Below are 20,664 nucleotides of genomic sequence, written 5' to 3'. Positions count from 1 at the left end.
TGCTTTAGCCTTTTCTGAAAAGTTGGGTGGCAGGGAAAATTGCTGTACAAACAGATGCTACCAACAATGGTTGCTGTGGCTTTAAGTAGATTGTGAAGCAAAGCCCATTTAACAGTTCGAAGGGCGATTTACAAGATGTGGACTGCAGGTGGAGTCAGAGGTTCAAAAGCCACTACACAAAGACTAGGACATAGATAAGAAGAGCCAACCAAGTACTGTACCAGTACATGGACTTACTTTTGTACGAAATTAAATTTCTGCAAAAAACATATTTTCAAAAATTGCTACAAGCAATTTTTATATTTTCTAAAGAAATTAATTGTTGGTTTCAATTAGTTGTAAGCCTTAACCTCAGTAATATAAGAAACCAAAGAAACGGTGGCTTTTGATAGAGGTAATATGTCTATATGCCTATTGCTGATTTAAAGAGTTTAAATTTATTTAATTTGATTTTGAGTCATAGTATTTTTGAAAGAGAATTTGAAACACTGTAGCAAAATATGGTTAGTGACACTTAAGTTAGTGTCTGATCCAAAGCCTCCAATTGGGTAGTAGCTACATTTTGTTTTGTTAAGTGAACTGCACTAGATAATTCCTAATTTTAGTTCTCATTGTTTATGATACTTAAAAAGTAAATATTTTTCCATAATATTTTAAGTCAGCCTAATTCCTTTCAATGCTGCTGGAATTTTTCTGCAGCAGAAATACTGAATAATAGAATACAGACAGCTTTTTGGCATTTTCCCTTTTTTTTCGTGATGAAGAAAACATTGACCTGGATACACAAACTCTTGCCTGTTGCTGCCTGCCGTCTAAAGTCCAGGACTGACATCAGCGTTCCCATCCAGCAGTGGGAAGGCCTTTACACCGGAGGGGCGGGGTCCTGCAGAGTAAAGAGCAGATCCTCCTTGCTGACGTCCTGGACGTCCAATGAAATCCTGCTCCAGAGGAAGGCAGAGCTGACCTGTAGGAAAACTTGAGGGTTTTGTTTTGAGGAAAGCTGAATCAGTGGGCGGGAACTCCACATCAACATGAGCCAACTTCAAACTCGTGGTGCGCGCTTGTAGTTGGGGGAGTGGGGATCGACCTGGATAAACCGAGGATGGATTTCCTCTGAATGTCGATGATCGTTGCGCCTGGATTGGATGGGTCGCTGATACGAAACGGTGCGTAACGATGGCCACCCCAGCGCACCCGGAGACCAGGAAATTTACACGAGGTTTGAGTAAACCAGGCACCGCTGCTGAACTCAGGCAAAGTGTCTCCGAGGTGGTGAGAACGTCTGTGTTGGTCGTAAGTACACACCTTAACCCACTCCACCATCCTCCCCCTCTTCTCTCGTGGTGCCAGTGTGGATTGGGAAACTGCGAATTTGTCTTTTACGCACAGATTCAGCTGAAGAAATGGCTGGGCGATCAGCTGGGTGGTAGAGCGAGCTGTCATGGAAAAATGCAATAGGTCTTACAATGAGTAAATGACCCTGACATGTATACACCAGAGAGCCGCAGAGCTTGTTTTGGAGTGGATGAGTGATGATTGCTATGCCAGAGAAATGGATTTTAAGAATACATACAAAAAAGAAAGCAAAAGCTTTCATGACTCACTGTACTGGGGAAAAAAGATCAGCTCCTAGTCAGTTCATGAAGAACATTTAAAGCACAATGTGGGTGTTGGAAATCTTCACTTTCGTGCACCAGCTGGAGTGTAGGGTATGGAAGTCCAAAGGTGCCACAAGTCATTAGATAAATAATACATTAAATAATTATGTATGCATGTGTTGCAGGGTGGTAAAGTTTGGTTGAATGAGTGTACTGTTTCAAAGTGTTGGTTTTCTTTTAAATTACAGTAGCAATGCTATTGAATTATTTTGGTTCAGTTATGTAATTTTATTTGTTTTTCACATTTAAATATGCGCAGGTATTTGGTCTCGGGTGCTGCACATTTTGACCACCAGAGAGCAGTGTTTCAAGGTGATTGCTGTTTCGCAAGACAGGGCAGGAAATGCATCTTGTTGTCTTCCTGTGTTGCTATGCTACGTGTTGAACGTGGATGTGAACTGTACGTGTTTTATCTGCGGGAGATAAATTTGGCAGAAAATTGGTAAATACATACATCACTTGTTGAAATATGTCGGTACATTCTCATTTGTGTGATAAGCAGTCAGTATTTTAATGAGATGGTGTGTTTCTAAAATGGATGGTTCAGGGAACCTGTATGTGCAGTGCAGGGCGGCCATTTCCTGCACTTGACAATAAGATGTCTGATCATCGATGTGCTCCAGTATTAAGAGTGAACTGAGATGTTACTGTGGAATGTAAGTGTTGATAAAATAAGTCATATCACAATTACATATGCTCTAAATCAGTGTGGTGTAATGCAGTTCTCTGTATTTTGTTTGTGCAACCAGAGGCCACTGCCGTATTTCTTTTCTTGTCTTTATATAATATATAAATATATTATATAATTTATATGTCTTTATAAAAATATATATTGTATTTTCTTTTTTGTGCATTCTCTCTGTTATTTTAGAGATTGCCATATTTCAGCAGTAGTTACCTAATGTTTGGTACACATATGTTCTGATTTCTGAGCAAAAGTAAGAAACAAGACAGTTTTGTTTCATCTGTCTCAACTGGAAATAAAACATACTGCACATTAAGAAGTTATTGTGTAGTGTGAGGCTACGTATTTCCCGGGCTACACATGTATGATATATTTAAAAGAATAGCACAAATAAATACATATTTACACACATGATAGTAATGATATAATATAAAATGTGAAAGCATTTTTGATAAATTATATGAAATTATATTTATATAAAAAATGTTTTTATAATTCAATTATTTCCATTTGTCTTGTGTTTCGGTGCATAGATAGAAAAACTGAAACAATCACCAGGACCCAAGCATTTATTTATGGAGCTGGTGAATAAATTTAGTGTAACGTAAATGTATTCACACTCTAATGGTTTGTGCTTTCTTTTAAGGAAAATTATCTGCTATTTGAATTAAGAGTCAGTGAAACTTCTGAAGTGTTTGAGACAATAGCAGCTTTGTGATTTTAGGTGTTCACTTGTCATGATGACATTGCAGTAAAATATTTTGAATTAAAGACAGCAAAGTCTGTGACTTCACTCAAGCTCATGCATCCTACTTTACACCAATACTCAGAATCTATTTCAAAAGGTAATATGAAATAACAGGGCACACATAACATATGGAAGAATGCAATTTTACTCTTTCTAAAAGGGCAAAAAAAAAAAAAATATATATATATAGATTGATTCAAGGAAACAATCTGGTGCTCTGATAGGAAGTGGCAATATTATTTTATTGTTTACCTTGTCTGACATGATGTAAGCAACTAAGACAAACAAAAACATATTTGTTTACAGTTTTTCTGCTTTTACTATGCTGAAACCCACAGCAAGTTAAACAGAGTTCCATTCAAGTCATAGCGTCTGTACGTTGACTAGTCAGTTTCTGATCAGGTATATTTACAGTAGTAGTAGTAGCCCCACCCACTGACTCTGCCACGTAGCGCTGAATGATAAAATGCTTTAGAGACGTGTTGGAGTCGCATCCATAAAACAACGAAAAACCTTTAATTGAAACAATTATATTAGTTTTCTTTATTAAACTAATTGTCATCAAATGTGTTGTATATTTAAGTAATTCTTAAATTAATGGCATATTACTAAAGAAATTATTGAATTGTGTCACTTTTGGTCCTCCATAAACTAAGAGGAGTCAGTCATGATATTACTTGTTACGTGATCAGTTCTAACAACTCATATAAATTTGCATCTCATCTCATAGAGCGCTTGCACAGAGTCAGTACATGTTTGAAGCTCTTATGTCAGGGGCCACCCCTTTAATGGAGATGCACTGAGATTCAAAATAACCATTTACAGATGTAGCTGTGAGGCTTCTGTGTCATATAATGCCATTAGTAGTGCTGATAAATGATTGGTTTATTTGTCTGTCCTCTCTGACTTCCAACATCAGGGCCACCTGTAGCACACCTCCTTCTTGGTTCATTCATACCCCAAGGAAAGTAGATCTGACCCCTTTTGTTGTGTCCGAGTTTGGTGCTCCTTTCTACCTGATTGTTCCTGCTTTCATGGAAAAAGTTGCCAGGCAACTCGAAACAGACACCATCCAAGCTCTCTTGTCAGGGAAATGGAATCCTGAGTCAGGATCCCAGACATCCAACCACACCTTCATATTATTTATTCATTCTCACTCTGGTGCACAGCCAGGGGACGCCTGAGGGAGGAGATCGACACTGGATTCAAGAATGCATGTTGGGAAATCAAAATGCCTCCGGAGGTCGAGAGCAACTTGTAGAAACGTGGTTTTGTGAGCAGGAACACATAAGTTAAAATGATGATGAACACACAAGGAGATACTTTACAACTGGCCAGTGATTTTAATTTAAAGGTTCTTTAGCTGCAGACTTTTCAAAAATATTTATACCTGTCTTGTCACAGTTACAAACTTCACTGTATTTTATACGAATTTTATTTGAAAGACCAACATAAAGGAGAGCATAAGTGGAATGATTCATGGTTAGTGGTATGCCTTTGTATTTAGTTCCTTTGAATATATTCAAAGGAACTAAGCTCAGTCTCAGTCAGATTGGATGGAGAGTATATGTAAATGACACTTTTCAAGCCTAGATGCAGATTATATCTGGATTTGACTGGATGATTACAACAAATGAATATACAGGTAAAAGCCAGTAAATTAGAATATTTTGAAAAACTTGATTTATTTCAGTAATTGCATTCAAAAGGTGTAACTTGTACATCATATTTATTCATTGCACACAGACTGATGCATTCAAATGTTTATTTCATTTAATTTTGATGATTTGAAGTGGCAACAAATGAAAATCCAAAATTCCGTGTGTCACAAAATTAGAATATTGTGTAAGGGTTAAATTTTGAAGACACCTGGTGCCACAAACTAATCAGCTGATTAACTCAAAACACCTGCAAAGGGCTTTAAATGGTCTCTCAGTCCAGTTCTGAAGCCTACACAAACATGGGGAAGACTTCAGATTTGACAGCTGTCCAAAAGGCGACCATCGACACATTGCACAAGGAGGGAAAGACACAAAAGGTTATTGCTGAAGAGGCTGGCTGTTCTCAGAGCTCTGTGTCCAAACACATTAATAGAGAGGCAAAGGGAAGGAAAAACTGTGGTCAGAAAAAGTGTACAAGCGATAGGGATCACCGCGCCCTAGTCAAGATTGTGAAAAAAAACCCATTCAAAAATGTGGGGGAGATTCACAAGGAGTGGACAGCTGCTGGAGTCAGTGCTTCAAGATCCACCACCAAGAGACGCTTGAAAGACATGGGTTTCAACTGCCGCATACCTCGTGTCAAGCCACTGTTGACCAAGAAACAGTGCGGAAAGCGTCTCACCTGGGTCATGTTTTCTGACGAAAGCAAATTTTGCATTTCCTTTGGAAATCGAGGTCCCAGAGTCTAGAGGAAGACAGGAGAGGCACAGGATCCATGTTGCCTGAAGTCTAGTGTAAAGTTTCCACCATCAGTGATGGTTTGGGGTGCCATGTCATCTGCTGGTGTCGGTCCACTCTGTTTCCTTAGATCCAGGGTCAATGCAGCCGTCTACCAGCAAGTTTTAGAGCACTTCATGCTTCCTGCTGCTGACCTGCTCTATGGAGATGGAGATTTCAGGTTCCAACAGGACTTGGCGCCTGCACACAGCGCAAAATCTACCCGTGCCTGGTTTACGGACCATGGTATTTCTGTTCTAAATTGGCCAGCCAACTCCCCTGACCTTAGCCCCATAGAAAATCTGTGGGGTATTGTGAAAAGGAAGATGCAGAATGCCAGACCCAAAAACGCAGAAGAGTTGAAGGCCACTATCAGAGCAACCTGGGCTCTCATAACACCTGAGCAGTGCCAGAAACTCATGCCACGCCGCATTAATGCAGTAATTGAGGCAAAAGGAGCTCCAACCAAGTATTGAGTATTGTACATGCTCATATTTTTCATTTTCATACTTTTCAGTTGGCCAACATTTCTAAATAATCCCTTTTTTGTATTAGCCTTAAGTAATATTCTAATTTTGTGACACACGGAATTTTGGATTTTCATGTGTTGCCACTTCAAATCATTAAAATTAAATGAAATAAACATTTGAATGCATCAGTCTGTGTGCAATGAATAAATATGATGTACAAGTTACACCTTTTGAATGCAATTACTGAAATAAATCAAGTTTTTCAAAATATTCTAATTTACTGGCTTTTACCTGTACTTTTATCTAAACCGTTCAGTTCACTGCTCTGGATGTGTGTCTATGGTTGGCTACTTTCTGGAAGGTGAAACTCCACAACCTCAAAGTTTTTTGTTCAGTTTCTCTTCCCGTCAACGCTGACCAGCTTTTCTGTCCCTGCTAAAGAAACTAATTTCTTCAGCATAATGCTGCTGTGAACATGATTAACTGAAGGATAGCGTGTTTAGGGTGAAGTCCAGTGTTAGTTTTCTTTCCAGAGTACCTTCTACCACATTTTTGCTTTCTTTTCTTTTGGTGCTGCAGATTGAACTTATTATGGCTTTCTTTATCTCATGAATTTTGTCTTATTCTGCTCTAAAGCCCTGATCTAGAGAGAACAGTAATAATTGTCCTGTCAGTTCTCCGTCCTTAGCTATGGATCTTTGCAGCTCTTCCAAAGTTATCAGGAATCTGTTTCTCTGATTAATGATCTCCTATAAAGTTCCTCCTTCCAGTTAGTTTACATGAACAGCGTTGTCCTCCCAGGTTTGCAATTGTTTTATACTTCTCTGTTTACAGATGACATCTTGTTCAAGGCTTTGAATATTGTTTCACAATTTCACTAACCATGCTTATGCTTCTCCACATCTTTATCCTTGACCGATCCACTGTGTTTTTTGGTCTTTGTAATGCTGTTTTTCACTTAAGTTCTCTAACAAGCCTCTTAGCTTTTCACAGTACAATTTTACCTACTACTGAGTTTAAAAGGTGAGATGGAATTTGTTTAACCTTTAAGTGACTTCTGGAATCAGTTGGTTGCACTGGATTTTATTTAGGGGTATCAGAGTAAAGAGCACTAAATAAAAATGATAAACAAATGTGCATTTGTCTAGCACCTAAAAGTGTATGATTTTAATAAACAAATGTTAAAATAGTTTGAATAGGTTTGCAGTACTAAATAAATAACTTCGACCTTATTTCATTTAAAAGACACATCCTTGGAAATGTATTCTGTTGTGGTATATTTATTCATGGAGTTTTAGTATTTGCTGAAACGTCCTAGCTTGACAAAGAATGTAACTTGAAACAAAGATGCTGTCTACGCAGCTTGTAATTAATTCCTCCATGAAGCATGTGAATGCCACTGTAGGACTGGAAAGATCTGTTTTACGCTAATAAAGGAGTGATTGTGTCTGTTTGGCTCTAGACCACAATGATGTTTCAGCTTGAAGCGCAAGTGCTGCGCAAGCTTTAGCATACACGAATAATCTTCTATATCTGGTTTTCACACAGCACTAGTGGATACGACCCTTCTCCTAACAGTTTGTGCATTTTTGTGAAGGCACATGCGGGTCAGAGCCTCATTGTTTATTGTTGGAGTGGAGAGCAGAGAGAGGTGCAATAGGCCTGAGCCCTCAGCCATACCATCCCTCTGCTTGTTCACACATCAGGCCTGCTAAAAGCACTATTAGCACCATAATAGCTCTCATCAGCTTTGAATTAGTTTTTTTTCTCAGTGGGGAGTCACTTTGGATGGTCTCATCACCATTAAAGTTACCAATGTTGTGTGTATAAAATTATTTCTTTGCCAACTTTTTAAGTGTCTGCACTGTTACTCTCAGCATTGTATTGACTGCTTTGTAGTATGACAAATCTAAAGTAGTTGTTTCATGTGTAAAATGCATTAAATAACTAGAGGGGTTCTTACATAATTGTAATCAATACGTCGAACTGCCTCCCTGCCTCCCTGCCTCCCTGCCTCCCTGCCTGATTGTAACATCCTAAAACCATCAGTGTTCCTGCTCTGTTGCTGAATAGAGCGATCTCCACACCAGATGGGTGTCATTATGAGAGAGAGAGTGATGCAATTAGCTGTTAGTTGCCAGAACTTGCATAACTTATATGCTGTGAATGTGCAGGCGACAGTGTAAGCCTCGTAAATGTAGTGAGAATGAGGCTTGATGGATGAAAAAAAAAATCCCCAACACAGCAGTGGAAGATGTTTTTTTTTTTTTAATTTTTAATTTTTTATTAATCTCTTTTGGAGATTTCTAGCATTGTGCATCTTCAAATTCAGCTTTGCTGGAGATGAATAGGTGTTGAAATTCACATAAGAGTCACATTTTAACACAACTAGCCTACAAATAGAGATGCATTAATCATAATTTCATAGAAGCTCTGACTTGCTGCTTCCAGTTGGAGTACACTAATATATTTGTACAAATTAAACTAGAAATGTTCTGACAATATTTTTTTGTTTTGTTAGGGAATGAAAACACTTAAAAATGGAAGCCAAATAGCAATGGTAGTGTTTTAAATTTTTTATTTTGAATGATAGTCAATTGCCAACAATAAAGCATTAATAGCAAATAAATACCAATGTCCTTATTTGGATAAAAATGCATATGGAGTATTTCATGACATTTGTATTAGAAAAGCCAAAGTCCATAGGGGAAAATGTCAAAAAATATTTTGTCAAAATATACATCACATCTGGGGAATAAATGTAGTTAGTCTAGCCATTCATATATCTATAGTGTCATATGGGCGGTGGTGGCTATCTCCAGTGGCCATTGGGTGAGAGTTGGGGTTACACTCTGGTCACCACTCCATCTCTGCGTACCACCTAATATTTTTAAAGAAAGATGTAATTATTCATTAATTTCTCTAACACAAATAATATATTACTGGTACATTATGTACTACCTAAAATAATTGTAAAGCATGGATTTGTAATTTGTTTGACATTTTTATTAGCATCTTGTGCCGCTGGCATCGGCAAATCTTGCAACAGTCTCTGTGTATTCTTAGATGCTAAATATAGCCTCCCTTATCATGGAGATTTCCAACAGGCTGGGACATTTTCTTATTCCTTGGCTGTTTCACTGACAAAGATTGGAAAGCTCTGAATGTTAACACAAAGCCATTTGCTTTGTAAATTGATCTGGCTTCCTGCTGCTCAAGTCACTCTTACTTCTGAAATATGATGGATTTCCTGTCTCATTCTCCATGATTTGCTGACATAGTTTGTAGAACATTGTTTCCTCTTTTTAATACCTATTGTATTTCCTATGACTTCAGTTTTAAACTTCTTCTGATACTGAACACTTGATCATCATTGCTTCTTCTTTTCTCAATAAATCTTTCTTTATTTTTTTTATAGGCTTTTGCTGGTCCCCCTTGATCTCTGAGTGGAAATGTATAAGTTTCCAACCAGTCGGTCAAACTAGAACCATACATTTTTGGTCATAGGTACGATGTTTGATGGATGGAAAACTGCAATATTTCTCACTGTTGTTGTCTTGTTATTGTATTTTTGTTCAAACATTTCTATGATATGGAAATGTCCCAAAAGGTGTGTTTATCATTTGGAGGGAAAGATTTGATTGTTACCAGTGCCATTTGCCCTTCTTTGTTTGGTAGGGTGGAATTGTGGACTTATTCTCAGGCAAGTCAGTGTGCATGAAGTTAATAAATCTTTACATTGAAAGGTAAAGGAACATCCAACTTGTTTTTCATGTGTTTTGGAGCAGGCATTGAGTGTTGCATACTGTAAGTCACAGTACTGATCCATCAGAAGATTATACTTGAGTGTGTGAGACCTAAGCAGCTTGACCTCCCTGCTTATTCCCAGCTCTGTCTGCCTGTCACTTTAAAATCCTCTGTGTGTTTGGACCAAAGTGTGCATAAACTGCATTTGTTGCTGTCCTGGTTGATGGATACTCAACAAAACTAAAATATAAAGGGGGGCTGAGAAAGGAGAGCAAGTAGGTTAATAATACATGGGACCTCTTTAGTAGCCAATGGACCCATTAAGAGATTGTGCTGTACTATTTGGTAATAAATTACACAAAACTCAGCTGTACATTCAGTGTTGACTCTGTGTGAATAAGCTTTGCTGTGGCACAGCGACAAATTGACCCACATGCACCCACAGCTACAGTAATGCAGCCTAATTTAGCAATAAACTGAGTCCTTATGGAGCTAACATTGTCACTGCTCACACTTGTGTTCTCTCACTCTCAAAATAGTGCAATTAGAGCGATAAAACTCTCCAACAATATAAATAGTACTTTAGTAGCAGAATTAATAATAGTTTTATTTCTAAATAAAAGACGCACTGATGCTTATTTTGGCTGTAGCACTTTACATAAACTATATGCTGATGCTAATATTTTCAAATCGATAACTATTATATTCTTAATTTTGTTGCCATTTTTGGGTATAATACTTTCCCCTTACAGATTTCTTGTTTTTACTTTTCTGTCTTTAATTCCTCTGCGCTTTCCACAAAAATTGCTTCTAGTGGTTTTTTGCATGTATAAAGGTAAATAAAATAAAGAAAAAGTACATTTGTGAAACTGGGATTTAAAACGCACATCAAGCTGTAAAATCTGATTCAGTCTTGTCGTTTATTTTTATGCTTCCAATCTAAACCCATTTTCACACTTTGCAGTTATGACTGGAAAGGTTGAGAATTCCTGATTTAATCAAATTAATCTTGGGGTAATATGAAGAACCTGCTGGAAAAACTGAAAAGATTTTCCCTTGTCCAACCCATAGAGACCCCAGTTAGTCCTGCGGCAGTAAAGATAATTCAAATGATCCAACAGCCAGACAGACGGATTCTGTTCCAAAATAAATGAAGACTGATTTTCTCCCCTGAATAGGGACTGGCTGTAGGTTAAATATGTGTTGAAATAAGTGTTAAATGTTTCCTCTGAGCCGCAGATGAAACCTGGGGTCTAAAATGCAGTCCCTTTATGAAATTGCTTGATAATTTTCTTGGACAGAATGTGGGAAATAAGGAAACGTTTAGCTTCTTCCAGATATCTCTGTAATCTGTTATCTGCAGTACAGACTGCATCATTCTGAGCAGTCTGTACTTTTTCAGGAACAACATATGGTCATCTAGATATTCATTTTATTTTCACCATGCAGAACAACTAGTTCCTACCATTACACAGCAAAATTTCTGACAATTATTCCATCCTGCTGCAGCAGGAAGCACCCTTGACTTCCTGTCCTTCATCTTCTGATGGGTCAGAGGCCTGTCTTCTCCTTGATAGAAACATTTTGCTGTGACTGTATTTGGGCCAAACACAAGTGTTGGGCAGGGCCCCAAGTTGTAAACCGCCCACTGAGTCTGTAAGTGTTCTGCCTAATAGAGCAGAGTTGTTTTGGAGAACAGGAGAGGTTACCATAACAGAGAGGGGGGTTCTGCTGAAGGGTTTCATTTGTGTGTGTTTTTCTTTTAGCAAGTGTTTGATAGAGCTTTGGGACTTGTTTTACACTCACCTCCCAAGAACATATAAACCCCTCCTCACCTTAGGGGAATTGACCTTCTCTTTAATGCCCCGTTAAAGAGCTAGTTCAGGGTTTTTGAAGCGAGTTTCTATTAAAAGGGCACAAGTAGTTAATGTGTTACCTGCAGTGGAGAGACTTTTAATTTAGTAAAATCCCAGACTAGTTGCTCCCAGATGCAAAAGCTAAAGGTCAATGCGAGAGTTACAGACACCAGAAAGATTTTTTCTTTTTTCACTTTTACTCAAATTTAAAAAGTTTATGCTGTTTAAACTGTCATCTTGTTTACATTCTTTGGTAGTTTTGAAGTCAACAACTAACAAAAGCAACAAAAACACATTGAAATAAAATTTTACATAAATTAGTATCATGTAAAACAGATAAATGAAAGCAAAGACGAAAGCTAGGATAGAAAAGCCAGATTAAAATGGGTAGCCTACCTTTACAGACTGAGACTGAAGGAGCATCTAGAAAAAAGTTTGCCTGTTAAATCTGAGAGCTATCGGGGATTGATAGAAATCAAATAAAAACTTGCTCATTAAGAGTCTTCTAATATGAATGAGATTTAGTTTCTTTAAGTTAGAAGGCCTTGGTTCTTAATGTGAAAAGGTGAAGTGCTCCTTCCAGGTTGAGGGTGAGTCTTGTTCATGAATGATGGTAGAATGGAGCAGTGAATAGATAGGCAGATTAAGGCCTTGTCTGTAATAATTTAGGCGTTAGGTGTTGCTTCTCTCTGCTGTGGTGAAGGAAGAGCAGAGTAAAAACCTTTTCACTTGACATACTGGTCTGCCTACATTTCAGCTCTAATCTATTGTCATGAGATAAGGATCTCTCTGACAGAGAGGACTGACAGAAGATCCAGGGATCCCGGATACAAGCATCTTAAATGAGTTTCCTCTTTTGGAAATATAAATATATCATAGAGGTGTGACATTTTAGGGGACTTCTCTGGATAAAAAGGATTCAGTTGGGGGTGATTCAGGGATCTGATCACAATGTGTCCTGGATAAATATTACTAAGAGGAAACACTGAGACAGGCAAAGAACACGCTGGAGGGATTAGATTTTCTTTTTGATATGGAAACGCCGTAGAATCCACCACAATGACCGGGAGGCATGTTTTGTACATGATTGATGGTAGGATGAACCTTGTAACCCCCATCTTGATTTCCTGCCAATTATCTCAAAGGTGTATTTAATTAAAATACAAGGAAAAACATGTAGTGGAGAGGAAGCAGGTTTAAAAAGTCAGACTCTAAAGGTCATTAAAGGAAATTTGGTAAAAGACAGTTATTTACACATGAAATTTGATGTATTAGGTGGTTCATCAACAATAATCTTCCCACTAAGCATGATCCATGCTAAACATTTCTGATATGAGTAAATAAAATATACATTTGAATAAAATAGTGTTTACTCAGTCAAATGTGACTGAGGTATAAAGATTCAGAAAATAGTGTTTGAAGTGTTTGTAGTTGTATAAGGATGGTACAGCTCCCAGTTGGTCTTGCAATGTCTCTGATAGCTTCAGCCTCCCTAATCTAAATGTTAAATAAAGATCTCAAAATGGTAATCTACTGCAGGTTAGACATTAAATGTTTCTGACCTTTCAACCAGATGTTACTTCAAGAATTCTGAACTACCCTGTAATTTGTTCTTAATCTATTCAGTGTTCTTCTCCTGCAGTCTCTTTCTTCAGGACATCAGTTCAAAAGCTTTAAACATCCTTCACAGTTTGTCTAGCTTTCACACTGTGGAAGAATAGTTATATATTTACAGCTCTATCTTAACGTCTCACTGTGGAGACATACATTCTGCTGCAGCTCCATTATTGCAGCATATTATCGTCAAGAGTGCTTTGCTTCTATCATCCGACCATTAACGTTGCTATTTTTGAACCAGCAGGACATGCACCTTATTGCAGCCGATGAAGACGTTCTGAGTCACAAGTCCTTTGGTCCTGTTTTTTCCCCCTCTGATCATTATGGTGTTAATCCAATTTCCATGCCTGTATAAACTGATAAAGATCTGGCATCATTTTGTCTAATCTAATAAGGAATGTACGTTTGACTGATTAGAACAAAGATTGCAGCCTGTGTGTTTCACTATTGTGTAACGTCTCCATTCTGATTCTTTTTGTGCACTAGTATTTGCTATCTTTCTTTTGGATCAGAGTTTATTGCTGTGTCTAATTCTTGGCAACATTATTTGAACCTTGCCTCCAGAACATTGCGAGGGAGTGTAAGCGTTAGCCTGCAGTTGATTCTGACAGTCATATGAATGGCACCATTACAAACAGCTCTTTACATGCACTAGCCCACACATGACTAAGTGAATGGAGGGGAATCTATCCAGTGTAGGTGGAAGCAGTTATGCCACCCATCAGTGATGCATTAGATTTGTGAAAGGCCTAGCAAGGATGAGCCGAAAGCCATAGGGCCAAAACTGTTGCTCTGCATGCTGACGCGCACCATCCTACAGATTAAGATAATCAGATTAAGCCCTGAAAAGCACTGACTGCAAACGACCAACGTCACATCCATACTATTTGACACAGAAATGTCTAGAAAGAGACCCTGAGGGTTTTTTTAAAAGAGGCCTTCACTTTCTATATTAAGGTCTTAACATGTAATTGTGGTGACAGGGTCTCACTGTGAAGGAAGAGATTTGAGAGGAGGATGTAGAACAACCCTCTAAACCTTCTCATTATTGTTCAGGCATATGAAGTCATTATTTTAATCAGCACTGAAAAAGATTTGTGAAGACCCTTGCTCTTTGCTAATGTTTCTATGCGCAGTGCTGTAAAAATTTAGTTTTCCCATAAAATATGTCTTTACCTGTTTCCCTCTACACTTAAATGTTTCAAATCAACAATTAAACTGTAATAGTAAAGATAATTGGGTTAAATATAAAAGACAGTCTTCAAATCATGATTTCATTTACTTTGTGTAAACAAGCTGTCCATACCACACTGATCCTATGTGGAAAATAACTTGACACCCCTGATCCACCAAACGTGTGAAACCATGGGTTAACAATGATTAAACATATAATTTGGAAAGAATTAAATTTTGTTAGCCACACAGACCTGCAGCACCAAGACAAGATTTTAATGTTGGGTAACTTTGACATTAAAATTATTTAATCTGAATATTTAGGTGTGTATTGGACTTGCTTGGAGAAAAAATAGCTTTGAAAGTATGCTAAAGTAAGGTTCTGATGCTGCAGCTCTGCTTGCTATACAGAATGACCCTGAGCGGTTGTGATGTATTTTCACATTGTCATTTGATACATGCAAAGCCAGTAATCCTGCAGACCAACTTCAGAACATAATTACCTATAATTAAGGAAAACCTAATTATTGGTTCATTCTTGCACCTGCCTTGGCTCACTCAAGCTCATCTTTGACTTGTTTAACATTTGTGTCAAGCAAGCATTTCACTCAGGGTTAATCTTCTTTAAACATCATATCTGTCATCTGACCTCGCTGACATTGCGTCACCATGTCACTGACCTCTCATTCATCCCACGTAGCACAACAGGATCAGCTGCTGTTGGTTGCTACATGTCACAGGGGAAGATATTAGCACAAATGTTTCTAAATTTTTGAATTGAAATTTACACTTAAAGATTAAAATACACGTTTTATCACTTAATATTTAGGCATCACTTGCACTTTAAAAATAAAAATAAAAAGTAAAAAGTTTTGTATAGAGGCATTTATTTATTGGCGAAGCTGGATGTTTCTGAGAACTATGTGGAGAATTACTTTCTATTCCTGTTCCTCTGCTGATTGCTATCACTCTGCAAAGATGAAAGCAAAAGCTGTTACTGATAAAGTTATCTTCCATCTGGGATTTCTTTGAAAGTACCTGCTACTTATTTGACTCCACCCAAGCCCCTAAAAATTAGTGGTAGGCTAAAACTTTTATGTTCTTGTAAATAAGAAAACATTCACATCTTGAAGTTAATGTGCCACTGCTTCTTTTTTTTTTTTTTTTTACTCACTCTGTGTGCTGACAGTTTCATTAAACTGTGCTCTTACTTCCAGCAGTTTCCAAATTTTCTTATAGTTTTGTGCACACTGTTTGGAGCAGCTACAGCCAAGGGGGATGATGCCTTTTCACCAGCCTGGGTGCATACCTGACATTCCTAACTCTTGAACAATTTGTAGTCAAGAGGAAAAGAGAAGAGAGGTTTTTTTGGGTTTTTTTTTAAAGGGAGTGGAGGCAAAATAGGGGAAGTTTCCTGGCAGATTTTGCATCTCACCTTCTGATTTTCATATAAACCGAGGTTATAAAGGAGGAAAGAAAAAAAAATTCCATGCTCATTCAAACAGGAAGTGTGATAAGTACCGTATTTAGAGCTTTTACTTGCGGGAAAAGGTTTTAACACAGAACCAATAATTTAACATCCATTAAAAGAATCAAAGTGAGGGAAAATACCTCTTTGGTGCTCTTTTTTTGCTTGATAAATATGTGATTTGAAGAAAGGATTTACCCAGTTTGCTAGACTGTTTCAGTCACATTATTGCTTGTTACACCATCTATCCCCAAAGTTAAAGTCTGGGTCTCATTTGGGTTCTAGACTATTCTCAAACAAGTGGAGATTTTCCTCCACTTGTTTCTTTCATCAGCATCCAAACCAACCTTTTAGGGGAAGCATGTAGAGTAAGAAGAGTATGGGATCAAGAATAGAGCTTTGAGGTACTTGACAAGAGAGGAGAGCAGGAGAGAAAACCAAGGTGCACAGCAAAGCATAATCCTATAAGACCTGAACTATGCTACTGCAAAACCTTCAATGCTGATTGATTCGATTCTCCACGTAGCAAGTCAAGTCACAGTCATTACCAGTGTAAAAAAGCTAAAAGGTCTAAAAGCATAAGAATGATATAAATCAACTTAATTTGCAGCTATTAAAGAATCATCAAAAACAATGTTAAAGTGTAGCTTATTGTGAAGAGCTTTAAACCTGACTAAAACCTTTCAAGCTGCTGTCACAAAAAGTCAGTGACCTTTGTTTAAAATGACAAATTATTGTCTCTAGCTGTTCTTCTGGATGTGATAAATAAACATTATGAACAGTAAGAAGACTTGCTATCCTTGTTATCTTTGTTTGGGTTTTCTGTTCAAGCTTGTTATGCGGCAGACAGAGACAAAACGGTTAGTTGTTTTCTTTTTGGTCCCTGTTTATTTTCAGAGACTTAGCATCAGGAAGCTGGATCAAACCAAGTCGTCACTATGTGTTTTCACAGTGTCTCTTTGCTTTGATGGATAAGAAAATTTCTGCTGTGCTGTGTAGCTGTACAGTTGAAAGCCTGCTTCTATCACACTTGTTTGGAGCAAAGGAGAATAAAGTGGCCCTGGAATCTGAACAGTGATATGTGAACATGCAGGCTTTATATTGGGTGGCATGCAGATAAAGGGCTCAGTATCCCTGACCTGACTTAAGCTTCTGTTTGAGTCTCTGCTCAGCCTTTTAAAGACCAACAACTTTATCCTCTAATGACAAACTGTTATGTTAAACAGATTGCTTTATTCAGGCTATAACACGAGTTATTTATGATTAGAATCAAACCATCTTTCATTCTGAAGGAGGCATTGAACTAACAATGTTAGTTTCAACACTTTCAATAAATCCCCTAATCCTCTAAAAAATGTCAAATCCATCTTAGTAGCTATAGCAGCCGCCCCTCTTGTTGTGCAGTTAAACGTATCCAAGGAGGAGGTTAAACCTCACAAAATAAAACAAGAAGGGAATAATCTGCAGCAGAAAATTAAACAGCTGCCATGAGAGAGTTCTCCGTTGCAGTGAATGCTGCACAAATAAACAACTTGAGTTAAAACAGTTGGTCAAAATTCATTGTCAGACTTTCCAAGAACAATCCCCATTTCCCATGGCATGTATTTGCTTTCTCAGGAAGGGTGTAGGCTGCTGGGGCACAGCTTGGGTCAGTCAGTACAGACAAACAGGAGGCCTGCAGCCATGATTGGACTGACTACTACTGAGATTATCAAAGAGACACTAGACGTCTTAAACATGTGATGAATTGATATCAGCCTTTGCTTTTTTGTTCTTCCCTGTGCTTCAAATTTAAAACTTTTTACAGTATATGTCAGTGAAGGATTTGACAGCATAGCTCTTTCCTTTTGAGCTTTGTGGTGTTGTACTACAACTAAATTCAATACATCTGACGTGGTACAGGTGCACGGACATTCGCTCATCTCCTCTTCCATACTGTACGCTTCCCCTGATTGTGAGCAGCACTCACTGAGCCAGGGGTCAAGAGGATTTCCACTGATTACAAACAAAGAGTCAACAGAGATTAACTGATCCTTGATGGATCCAAAACTCCCACATTATTCCCTCTGTGCAGACCGGCCGAGTTACATCCTGGAGTCATCAATAACCAAGAAGAAACTTTCTATATGGGTGTACGTTTGTTCATTTTGGAAGTGTGTTGATGTGCACTTGGAAATCCTACAGTTAAAAATTATGAAGCTCCAAGCAAATCTACAATGATAAATTGGCTATAATTTTACATAATTTTGGAAAATATGGCTAAAGATATGTTAGTTGTTTTTGTTTAAGGGTTTTGATTTGCTGGAATAATGTTCTATGCAGTTTGACCCACTGATTTAGATTGGAATTGTGAGCAAACCCGCAGGAAATAAAGTGACGGTTTCATAAGATATGTTGGTTTCCAAAATTGTTGCCTAACCAATACAATGAGCCTTTGTCCCTTTGTGGAAATGTGTGACATCAGAAATTGTGATACCATGCAACATGAGGTTCAGTGCTGGATCAGCAGGTGTGACAGAGTGCAGCTTTTCCTCCTAGTGATGGCCTCATGCCAGCCCAGTGTGGGCTTGTTTCAGTAGCAGTAAGCTCTCAGTTTCCACCCTGTATGTCAGAGCCTGAGAGAATGCGATCACATGCCTCCCACTGAAAACGTTTTGCTGATATGGCAAAACGTTTACACAATAAATGCAATATTAACGAATGAAGATATTCAAGAAGAGATATTTTGCTCACTCATAAACTTAGAACATTGATTTTGTTTTCTACTTAAATTGAAACTTTTTCATATGGTTCCAATTATGTGTTTATATCCACTCCTCTTAATTATTAATGCATGTTTACAACTTCTTGAGGACCTTCTCCAATCCACAGGGTCAACATAACAAATAAATTCTCAATACATCTTTTGATTTTGCATCAGTTTGGTTCTGGCATAATTCTAGCTGGACATTTGACCAATCTTTTAACAAGTAATAGTATATATCATTTAAATTAGTTTTTATAATAGCATGAACCTGACCTTTCTTGCATGCTAGCCTATTTTATTCATTCCAAACTAGTTTTGAGGCGTGTTTGAGATCATTTTATTGTTAGAACATCAAACTGTGCCCAAGTTTCAGCCTTCTAGATGTTGATGTTAAATAATTCTTCAGGAATTAATGCAGTTAATTAATGCAGAACCACAGACAGAAAATAACCCTTTAGCATGATGCTGCCACCATGCTTCACAATTGGTAGATGGTTTTTGGCTTTGAAAGATTTGACTTGACTCCTCCAGATATTGATCTTGTCATTGCAGCCAAATATATCTTAAAGTTAGTCTAGTTTGAATGTAAAACATTTATCCAGACGTTTAGCATGAAGGTAATGATTCTGATGGATGGCTCTCTCCCTCTTAATTAGTACTCTCTATAAGTCAGTGTTTATGTTACACTTCCAGTTACTTCCAGTTTCCCAACAGTTTCCATTTTCTGATTGGTGCCTCCTGCATTTTTCTTGTGCATTTTAAATAAATGTATTTTAATCCGTGACAGTTTTACGATAGTTTGTTTAAATTGTCCAATAGGACAGTGGTTCCAAAATAAACATGAAGAATGGTATAAAATTAAAGTTGAAATAAAGTTGTGGATGTTTGCTTTGTATGTAGTACCATAAATTTTCCTTTGGGTGGCAGTAACATAATGCTCTGAGGTTTTGTCTCTTTCGCAACAAAACCAAGCTCCCAATATTCTCTTGATGCATTTGTCTCAGTGCACAAATGATTACCTATGATCAAACACTTTTTATTTGTAGCCTCTTGTTTTCATGCTTTTTGCTGCTTTCTTAAAGGTTTTATTGCAGCTGTGCTTAATATATTTGATAATCCAACAGTTTTTTATGCATTGGTTTATAATGAGAATATTCATGCTGTGAATTCTGATGCCTTAAGGCTTGGCACTGCTTTAGACAATTTCTGCTGGTGTTCCAGTAAAATTTGCAGAAACGCACAGCAGGATTACCATATATTAACAAATTGAACCAAGATGCATGGATCTGTTGGCATGCTTTGTAGATATGCTTGGCATTGTGATGTTTGGTTTGTGTGTAGGTGTGTGTGTGCGTTAGCTGCAGTGTATACTCATTCCACGCCTGGTAGCTCCACTACAAAGTAAAGGAAACGCTGCTACTCAGGAAAATGGGCCATTTTCTTCTCTGGGGGTAAATAAACTATCTCGAAGGAAGGGGATGTGGCTGTGTTGTGTTTGTTTTTTAGGAGGATAAGGGCAACCTGTGCATGAACTAGGTCGCAGAAAGACTTGGTGTTTTTCTTTGTAGCAGTCAAAATAAACTGTCTTCAATTATTACTAGAAGCAGCAGGTAATGATGTGTGTCCTGCTGCTTGAAATATTTTAGAAACTCTTGAATGTTTGCTACTCTCCCATGTTTCCTTAGCCTGGTAAAAAACAGTGCCTTGTACTTCACTTTACTTCATATAGAGAGTCTGGGCTCTTGGCTGTTGAGAAATATTGCTCAGCAGCCAATCATTGACTTCCTGGCTTCCTGGAGGGATGGGCAGTGTTGAGGTTTTAAATTTTACCCAATTGCTAATATTCACTAGTCACGTACTGTATGTAATGTTCCAGTTCAACGCTAAGAAGCTTATGGCCTTATTGCCTGCGCTCTAAACAACTGTCCTCCACTTCGAAGAGAGAAGTGCTGACCCGAACCAGGCAGCTGTTAATGTTAATTCAATATTTGGAAGCACGGTCAACATGGAGTGAACGGCTTCGCTCACTTCCTCCGCTGCCATTGTCAAGGCTACAAG

The 20,664-nt window shown here is 37.9% G+C and overlaps 1 protein-coding gene across 3 annotated transcripts in view; it reads left to right on the top strand.

Moving 5' to 3' along the window:
* The first annotated feature begins 975 nt into the window (after positions 1–975).
* The window catches only part of LOC114147831 (dedicator of cytokinesis protein 9), a 79,176-nt gene continuing 59,487 nt past the window's right edge, over positions 976–20,664 (top strand). For 2 of the 3 annotated variants that reach the window (XM_028022505.1, XM_028022508.1), the window contains exon 1: positions 976–1,293. In XM_028022505.1, coding sequence (XP_027878306.1) covers positions 1,177–1,293 — 117 coding nt within the window. In that variant the 5' untranslated portion in view covers positions 976–1,176. The remainder of the gene's footprint in view (positions 1,294–20,664) is intronic. The other variant, XM_028022503.1, reaches the window with a different exon arrangement.

The sequence above is a fragment of the Xiphophorus couchianus genome, chromosome 7 (genome assembly GCF_001444195.1).
Source record: "Xiphophorus couchianus chromosome 7, X_couchianus-1.0, whole genome shotgun sequence".
In the NCBI taxonomy this organism is placed as follows: domain Eukaryota; kingdom Metazoa; phylum Chordata; class Actinopteri; order Cyprinodontiformes; family Poeciliidae; genus Xiphophorus; species Xiphophorus couchianus.
The sequence above is the reverse complement of the archived record's forward strand: the minus strand, read 5'-3'. Positions and strand labels throughout refer to the sequence as shown.